General features: G+C 40.5%; 1 protein-coding gene across 1 annotated transcript in view; it reads left to right on the top strand.

Moving 5' to 3' along the window:
- The first annotated feature begins 390 nt into the window (after nucleotides 1-390).
- Nucleotides 391-9,846, top strand: part of otud3 (OTU deubiquitinase 3) — a 33,509-nt gene continuing 24,053 nt past the window's right edge. Inside the window, exons 1-2 of the mRNA XM_084332926.1 lie at nucleotides 391-522; nucleotides 1,394-1,709. Coding sequence (XP_084189052.1) covers nucleotides 1,504-1,709 — 206 coding nt within the window. The 5' untranslated portion in view covers nucleotides 391-522; nucleotides 1,394-1,503. The remainder of the gene's footprint in view (nucleotides 523-1,393; nucleotides 1,710-9,846) is intronic.

Below are 9,846 nucleotides of genomic sequence, written 5' to 3'. Positions count from 1 at the left end.
CATAAATGTATAGATGTAGCAGTACTGTCTATCTGTATGTCATGTGTGTCATATGATGAATTGAAAATGGGGGACCCTGATGTAAACAAGACGAAAGTCTTTCTCTGGTCTGCATCCCCTTAACAATTGTATGTATTGAGCTGTACTGTACTGTACCCATTCTGCAATCTGTTAATAAACTTTTCAATCAATCAATCAGACATATTATGACATATATTGAACTCTTGGCAGATATAATATTTGTTAGACAGAGTTCGTTTTCAACATACCAACCATGTGTGATGTTGTAAAGTTAGAGTTATGGCTGTCTTGCAAAGAGAAGGTTGCACAGATGTCCCCCAATTTTGCTGCGTTTTTGTTACGTTCGCAGCTTGGCCCACCCAGCATACCGTATTTTATGATGCAGCCGGAAGTAAGTTGACGGGAACCTGAAGTGAATTGTAAATAAAGCCAAAAATAGCGAGTCATTTCTTGTTTTAGCCCAAAATATAAACACAATTAGCTGAATCCATCTACTTGGATGTAAGTACATTGTTTCCCTCAATTCCACCAATCGCTCGCTAGTTAACGTAAGATATCATTTAAGATGTAATTTTAGTGTTATGTAACAGTTATGTGTTCTTATAGCAAGTTAGCTCACGAACTTAGCCGACGACGCTCTCAAACATACATGAAGCTACGCTGGTTTGAGTGAGACTTATGTTGCTACTTGACTACCTAGCTAGCAGTTATTTAGCAAACGAGCTAACGGTTAGTTAGCTTAGTTAACGTAGCTTAGCAAGCAAATGTCACGTGAGTAAATGTATACCACAGCTAGCCAACCAGCTACATGCCATATACAGTTGGTACACTACTCTCAGTCTCATCATGCTCGCTCAGTAGTGCAACTATAATGGACCCGCTAGGAAACTTAAACACCATCCGTAATAAAGTTAATTGTTTAGCAGCCAGACCTGTCATTGCGTCAACTTTATTATAACGTTAGAACACACAGTTCTATCTGTATGTCATGTATGTCATATATGTTATGAATGAATTGAAAATGGGGGACCCTGATGTAAACAAGACGAAAGTCTTTCTCTGGTCTGCATCCCCTTAACAATTGAATGTATTGAGCTGTACTGTACTGTACCCATTCTGCAATCTGTTAATAAACTTTTCAATCAATCAATCAGTCAAATATTGTATATGTGATTGCGACAACCTTGGCCAATAAGCTTGTGTTATAAGCATTGTGTTATATTAGTTGGAAAGACACGTGAACATACTATGAATAGTCTAATTCTCTCTCTCTCTCTCTCTCTCTCTCTCTCTCTCTCTCTCTCTCTCTCTCTCTCTCTCTCTCTCTCTCTCTCTCTCTCTCTCTCTCTCTCTCTCTCTCTCCTGCTTCCAGATGTCCAGTCAGTGAGTGACTCATGTGTCATTCTACCATCAGGAGCCATAGCACTTTGGTCTCATAGGTCATCACCTCAGTGAGCAGCAGAAACGGCTGCAGCCAGCATCATGTCCAGGAAGCAGACGGCCAAGCCGGTGCGTAGCAACAAGAAGAACGATGTGGAGCGCAAGAGGGACGAGCGGGCAGCCCGTCGAGCCATCGCCAAGGACCGCAAGAACCGTCCTCAGGATGGCGACGAAGGGGAGGAGTTCATCAGCTTCTCCAATCAGCTCCAGGCCTTGGGGCTCAAGCTTCGAGAGGTCCCTGGAGATGGGTGAGAGAGAGAGAGAGAGAGAGAGAGAGAGAGAGAGAGAGAGAGAGAGAGAGAGAGAGAGAGAGAGAGAGAGAGACTTTTATGCAACGGAGAGATTCAAATACAATTTACAGAGAGGATCTGCTAGATATATGAATCATATTGAGGGGCAATGGTAGCCTAGAGTTTAGAGCTTCAGAGCTTTGGGTTTAGTTGAGACCATAAAAAAATCACTAGTTTGACTCTCAAGACCAACTGGGAGATTATATGCAGTGGTGAACAAGTATTGCTCTCTCCTACCGCAGTAGTCACGTCCAGGAGCCCTTGAGCAAGATTTCAGTGTTTCTTGATCTTACCTGTCTCAGGGACCAAGGCTAGTGAAAACATAGGAATGGTTTGATACTCCTATCATGTCATGGTGGCTTATGCACATTCCACATTAGACAATCCCAAACCTGTCTGTGAGAGCCTGTTTATGACAAAAACATTGCTATGGTTGCGTTGTGAAACATTGTGACATTTCCAGTAATCGGCACTGAGCATCTGTGGGTTTTGTACCTTGTGAATGTGCACTCCAAAGTATTTAAACTAGAGCTGGGCCGTTAACGGCGTTAACATGCTGCGTTATCGCGAGACTAGTATTGCGCGATAATATAATTGACGCCGTTAATCTTTTTCTCAACGTTGGGTCTGTATTGTCCTTAAATACTTGCCGTACCCAGCTGTGGTACCAGGAAGTGATTGCACTACCGGAGCTGTAGTCAGAATAATGTGTTAAACTAAAGTAGTGGTCCGGTAATCATTGTTATACAGGTGAGGTTAAGAAGTCCTCAGGATATAACACAATTCGGCGATGAGGACGTCTGAATCTGCGCAATGCAAGAAAAAAGAAGTCCGTTGCAAGCTTTGTTTACATTATTAACGACGCGAGTTAGCATGTTAGCTCACGTTGATACGGGCGGCACTGGGAAACATCTACAAGAGGAGGAAATCCACTTTACACACTAAAGGAAGGATCGACTGGACTATCGTGAGTGTTTACAACAGAAATGGCTTGGGTTATTGGAAATATTGGACCGTTTGATGACAATGTAGCCCCTTTCGTGACTGTGATGCACGGAGTGAATCCACAGTCACTTGCTCCTCAATAGGAAACTAACCTAGATTTACCATGAAGGACTGGTTCTGGCTGAACCGTTCGTTATACAAGAATCACAGAGACGTTTCAAAGGTGCTCACAGTTGCACGAGGGTTTCGGACAGAGATACGGGATGGTTTGAAAGCTCTGCGTTGCTAATAAACATTTTAAATAATTTTTATAAACTGCTCAAAACGGCATTATTTCCGCCATTGGGTGATCACAGCGCATGCGCACCATCCCTTATCTCTGTCCGAAATCCTCGTGCAACTGTGAGTACCTTTGTAATTTCTCTGTGATTCTTGTATAACGAACGGTTCGGCCAGAACCAGTCCTTCATGGTAAATCTAGGTTGGTTTCCTATTGAGGAGCAAGTGACTGTGGATTCACTCAGTGCATCACAGTCACGAAAGGGGCTAATGACAATGTGGAGCAAATAAATGAAAATGGGGGACCCTGATGTAAACAAGACAAACGTCTTTCTCTGGTCTGCATCCCCTTAACAATTGTATGTATTGAGCCGTACTGTATTGTACCCATTCTGCAATCTGTTAAATAACGTTTTCATTCATTCATTCATTCATGGAACTGTTACACTGAGCTTGCACTGAATTTGTTGAGAAACCTGCTTCTGCAGCAGTCTGTGTGTGAGCAACCAGTCAGCAGCATTGTGAATTTAGAGATTCACTAAAAGACACATTGAGAGACAGGTTTGTGTGTGGATTAAGAAATTAAGGTTCACAGAAGAAACTACTGACGGAGAGTGATTTGACACTGGAGAGAGCTGTCAATATCAGTGTAACAATGTTAATGGCATCAAAGGAAGGGCACAGAAAATTACGATAAATCTGGTTTTAAAAGAAACACTGGAAATTACAAAAAGAAGAGACATGTTCATGCTGTTGAACAAGGAGATAGAACACCTAGTGACTCCTCAGATGAAGAGGAGAGGATAAATCTCCTCCTCTGGTCATTATTTGGGTAGAACACACCTATTTTGAACACCTTTGGCAGAATTTTTTTATTTTTTTTGAGCCATTTTAATCTAGATTAATTCCAGGATTGCAGGTAGATTAATCTAGATAAAAAAAATTAATCTATGCCCAGCTCTAATTTAAACCAAATGTTTCCAAACGAAACCCTTTGAAATAGTGCGGTGGCTTAGCAAAAACATTTGGATGCGCCGGACAAAAGCACCAAATTTTTCCCACGTGTTCTTCATCATCATAGCTTTTATTTTGGGGTAGGGGCCACGTCATCATGATGGATTTCAAGATGGCCGCCATGTAAAATCAAGGTTCTGCCCATTAATAAATAACTTGGTCCATAGTGCGCTCAATATTTGAGCGAACACAAAGGTATTGGTATCCCTGTAAACTAGAGAAGCTAAGCTTTCCATTGGTATCATTTTCATTAAGCCCAACTGTTGGGAAGGGGGTTTTAATAGGCAATGATTCAAAATTATGTTAAATTTCCGCCTAGAAAAAACTGCCATGCTCATCTTCCAAAAGGTCCCTTGGCCATTCACATGAATATATCAGAGTGAACATTGGTTTTATAGGTACCCACAAGCCTCTTCTTTCCAGACATACCCACTTTGTCCAACTTGCATGCTATTTGGGGCAATAATCAAGCAGGTTTGTGCATGTGGTACATGTGGTTTGTTGTTAGAATGTTGAACATAGAAGATACATTTTGGTGTCAAACTACACATTTTCTGGGTCAATAAATGTGTTAATGCTATGAAGAATATCCTGGTCGTTTGGTCATTACGGTGTTGATGACCGGTATAGCCACCGACAGCTGTCATGAGACGTGCACTGAGAGTATGGCCACCGCAGGAATTTTTATGAAACATTCTGATATTTTTGCAGGTCTTGTGCAGTGGTCTCGTGCGTGCCACTGTCAACCAAGCGACCGACAGTGGCACGACTCGAGACGCGCACTGTTTGACAATGATATGCATGCATGCAGCATAATTTGCGAGTGCTCTCGTGAGTCGTGACTGAGGAGGATGGCCCGCAGGCCGCAGGAATTTCTATAAAAATTCTGATACTTTGATTAGTTAACTATCTATTCCGTTAGTTAACTATGTATTGATAGATAACTTATTACATATTAATGATATTGTAAGGGGCAGGACCAGATAAGCTTTGCTTCTTTCTGTCCCTTCTCGAACAAAACCATTTGTCTTGAGCCATTCCCTCCATAGGAAGATATATTTAAATGTATTTGTATTTTATTTCGTTTTAATTTATTTTTTGTTATTACAAATGTGTGTTTATGGTTGAAAATGTTCGATATAAATAAAGATCAAATCAAATCTAACTGAAGAAGTTATCCCTCTTCTAACAAGAGAGAAAAACGTATAGTTTAGCTTTAAATTATAATGTCATTGCTTATTAGGGATGGGTACCGAATTCGGTACTTTTAAAAGGTACTTACCGAAACACGTCGGTACTACCGAGTATCGATTCACGTGAGATACAGTAAAAGAAAAAAATGTTATTCTTTTTTTGTGCACTTTTTAATATTTTTTTAACCTTTTTTCTTTTCATGTCAACGTTCACACGCACAATATACGTATCAGGGCCGACGTTCCACTCTACTGGTTAAAGTTGCGTACTCGTTAGTACGTTCGTTGATAAAAAAAAAAAAAAAAGGTCCACAGCCGCTCCAGTGTAAAACAAAGATAGTCTTTCTTTACAGAAGTGATCCTAAAGCTATTTTCCTAAATATTCACGTCACTACTACAAGGTAAGAAAACTGTATTTTCCCAGTCTCCAAAATCACCGCCGACTCGACACATGAAAATTCCTCCTCACCTGAAAGCCGTAAATAAACAGCAAAACGGTCCGCAAGGCACCATGGTCTAGAAATGCAGGCTTCATCTATGTTGTTTAGTCTATCTGTTCAGTACTGCTCAGCACTGTTTCAAGATGCACAATGAGATCTTCAGAGATAATTGTTGAATATATATAGATAAACAAATGTTCTAGAATGTTTGATTGTGCCATCACGAATGCTCTAGAATGTTCCATTATGACATCATACTGTGACATCACAAATATTCTAGAATGTTTGACTATGACATCATACTGTGACATAGGGGTGGACGGTATAAACGGTATACGGTATAAACGGTATGAATTTGCTCTACGGTATGGATTTTGACTATACCGTCTAAACCGGTAGTGCAGCTCTAAAATACCAATGACGTCATGTAACCACAGCGCGACTATTTCACTCGCATTTGCCCCTAAAAATAGATAGAATTAGTCATAGATAATAGATATGTGCGAACTGGAAAAAGTTATTTAGGAGGCTTCGCGCAGTGGGCGTGCCAGCCCCTACCGCACGCATGTAAACACGGATCTAGTAGTCTAGTGGGACGGGACACGGGAGCTCAGCTGTCGGCGGCGTCTCCCTGAGCTAACGTTAGCTTAGCTACCGTTACAAAATGACCAAGTCAACTATTCACTTTTAGTTTAATACATGATGAGGCATTGTCTAACCGAACGGTATCTAGTCGGCCAGCTACCGATAGCTCCTGACATCAACAAACGCTCCACAAAGTCTAGTAGAGAGAGACGTGTGTGTGCTACCTGTTAGCCGTTAGCTCACGTTAACGCAAGTTAGTTCACCGTTCAAAACGAAATGTCCCATTGAACTAAATAATTCACTGAGGCGTTGTATTAACGTTATATATCCGGCTTAGCCGGATAGCTCCTGATATCAATGTCTTATAACACTGATTCGATGCGTATTCGAGCTGAGGGCTTGCTAACGTTATTCCAATATAATAGGGTCCAGGTGCAGCGCCGGAGAATCCTGGCCGTAGCTCTGCTCGAGGCTACTCGAGTATAGGTCCAGGTGCAGCTCCGGGGAATCCTGGCCGTAGCTGGAGGCTACTAGAGTACACACAGACAGTGGAGCTTGTTGCGTGGTGGCGATGTCTCGCAGATAATACAAGTACAAGTCTAATTATATAATATATATATTTTATAAAAAAAAAAAAAAATTATATAAAATAAAAAAATTTTTTTTATCAAAAACGATGATACCGTGATATATACCGTTACCGTCTATGCTTCAAATTATACCGTGATATAAATTTTAGACCATACCGTCCACCCCTACTGTGACATCATGAATGTTCTAGAAGGGTCTATTATGACAAATAATACGGTTCAATGACTATCTAAATCCAATCAATATTCCTAATGCCGTTTCAATGTAATTTTATAAAAATAAACATATAAACATTCATATAATACAATAACCTAAATATATAGCTTTGGCTCCTCTACAATACGTTTACCTAGGATTTGACTTGATTCAACAACAAAGCAGTCGGGGCAATGGCAAGCCGAAAACGGTAGAAAGTAGTTATTTGAAGTTTGGATTTTTTCTTTTCACGACTGAGGTAGGTAGATTACATTTTTAGAGACTAAAGTGCAGAAAAATGGTACCGTTGGGTACCGGTATCGATTCACAGGTACCGGTACCGTATCGGTTCAAATGTGAACGGTACCCATCCCTATTGCTTATGTCCAGAGATTCCACCTTTGATAACTAAAGTAATGACACTTGACTTACCTGTTATATTATGTTTTGCCTTTTTAAACATGTCCCTTATCGTGCTGTCCTCTGGCTGCGCTAAGCCACGACAGCTGTCACGGGACGCGCACTGAGAGCTGGCCAGTATACCGCGGGAATCTTTATGAAACATTCTGATATTTTCGCGGGCACGACGAGACCACTGCACAAGACCCGCGAAAATATCTCCATAACAGTTAAATACGCCTATACGGGCTAAAGAGTTATGATAATAATAATAAATGTAACGAGTGATCCTAATAAAATGTCTATTCGATTCATGCATGTCTGACTGTTAAACAAGTAAAAAATGATGTAAATATGTTGTTAGAATGGTACAAATATTCATCTGGTGACATTCTTCATAGCATTAACACATTTATTGACCCAGAAAATGTATAGTTTGACACCAAAATTGATCTTCTATGTTCAACATTCTAACAACAAACCCTAACCCAACATTCACATTTTTGGCAGTTGTTAGAATGTTCGACACATTTGTACCACATGCACAAACCTGCTTGATTATAACACAATAACATGCAAGTTAGACAAAGTGGGTATGTCAGGAAAGAAGAGGCTTGTGGGTACCTATAAAACCAATGTTCACTCTGATATATTCATGTGAATGGCCAAGGGACCTTTTGGAAGATGAGCATGGCAGTTTTTTCTAGGCGAAAATTTTACATAATTTTGAATCATTGCTTGTTAAAACACCCTTCCCAACAGTTGGGCTTAATGACAATGATACCAATGGAAAGCTTAGCTTCTCTAGTTTACAGGGATACCAATACCTTTATGTTCGCTCAAATATTGAGCGAGCTATGGACCAAGATATTTATTAATGGGCAGAACCTCCCTTCCCAACAGTTGGGCTTAATGACAATGATACCAATGGAAAGCTTAGTTTCTCTAGTTTACAGGGATACCAATACCTTTGTGTTCGCTCAAATATTGAGCGAGCTATGGACCAAGATATTTATTAATGGGCAGAACCTTGATTTTACATGGCAGCCATCTTGAAATCCATCATGATGACGTGGCCCCTACCCCAAAATGAAAGCTATGATGATGAGGAACACGTGGGAAAAATGTGGTGCTTTTGTCCGGCGCGTCCACATCCTTCTCAAATCTGGTGCTAAGCCACCGCACTAAAAGTGTATCCCAAGCCTTTGTGAAATAATCACCTGTCCCCCGCTTTTGACAAACCCTGATCTAGTGGACAGCAGACATATCTCAATAGACTATATAGGCCCATCTTCTACTGTCCCATCTTTATCTGCACAGACGCTGTAACAGTCGTCTCCCAAATCATAACCTCTGCACAGATACATATTTAGTGCCAAGCTGGGAGCGTCTATTTCTTCATCAGCATTACATTCAGGCATAGGGTTGAGAGACTGATTGCTTACAACAGGTTATTGGTTGGAGGCCCGGCATCAACAGGAGGGTGTAACAGGGGTCAATTCTAGGGCCTTTACTATTTATTCTCTATATAAATGACTTTGTCAACTCATCTGAACTTCTGCACAAAGTAATATTAGCTGATGACACTAATTTGTTTCTGTCACATAAAAATCCACTCGAGCTACAAGATCTACTCAACACAGAACTACAAAAAGTGGACACCTGGTTTAAATGCAACAAATGATCACTTAATCTCAGCAAAACAAACTTTATTGTCTTCCACTCAAATTGGATGTGCACACATCACATGTGCATAAAAATAAATGGAAAGGAGCTGTCAAGAGTGGTGTCCACAAAATTCCTGGGGGTCGTCATCGATGAGTCACTCAACTTCAAATGCCACATAAAATATCTACAAACTAAACTGTCCAAATATGTAGGCTTATTCTGCAAAATACGTCATTTTCTTCCCTTGCCTGCCCTTCTCACTTTATACAAAACCTTGTATGAACCCCTCATAAATTACTGTAATGTCATATGGTGCAACACATACCCCAGCCATCTCAAGAAACTAGAAAGCTTACAAAAGAGGGTACTACGAGTGCTGTCATGGTCCGGGTATAGAGCGCCCTCAAAGCCTCTGTTCCATCGCTTTGGTCTCCTGAGGCTCGCTGAATTTAACATTCATCAAAACGCATCAATTATGTATCAAGTTGTCAACAACATGAATCACAGACTGTCTGAGCTTGTCCCAGTCTGCCAACCACTGCACATCCACAACACAAGAAATAAGCATCTTATATTTGGCAAGAGGAGAAGGCTCAATTGTGCTAGCCTAAGCATAGCATGCAGGGGTCCACAGATCTGGAACAAGCTTGATGAAAATCTGAAAATGACTAAAACCTTTAAAACCTTTAAAAAAAATCACTGAAAGAGGAACTGCTTAAATCATATCTCTAATTAAAATTATAACTTAGGAATACAATTGTCTGTATTATGTATCTCTGTTATATG

Source organism: Notolepis coatsorum (genome assembly GCF_963971535.1).
Source record: "Notolepis coatsorum genome assembly, chromosome: 17".
NCBI lineage: Eukaryota > Metazoa > Chordata > Actinopteri > Aulopiformes > Paralepididae > Notolepis > Notolepis coatsorum.
This window is presented reverse-complemented; position numbering and strand designations above follow the sequence as displayed.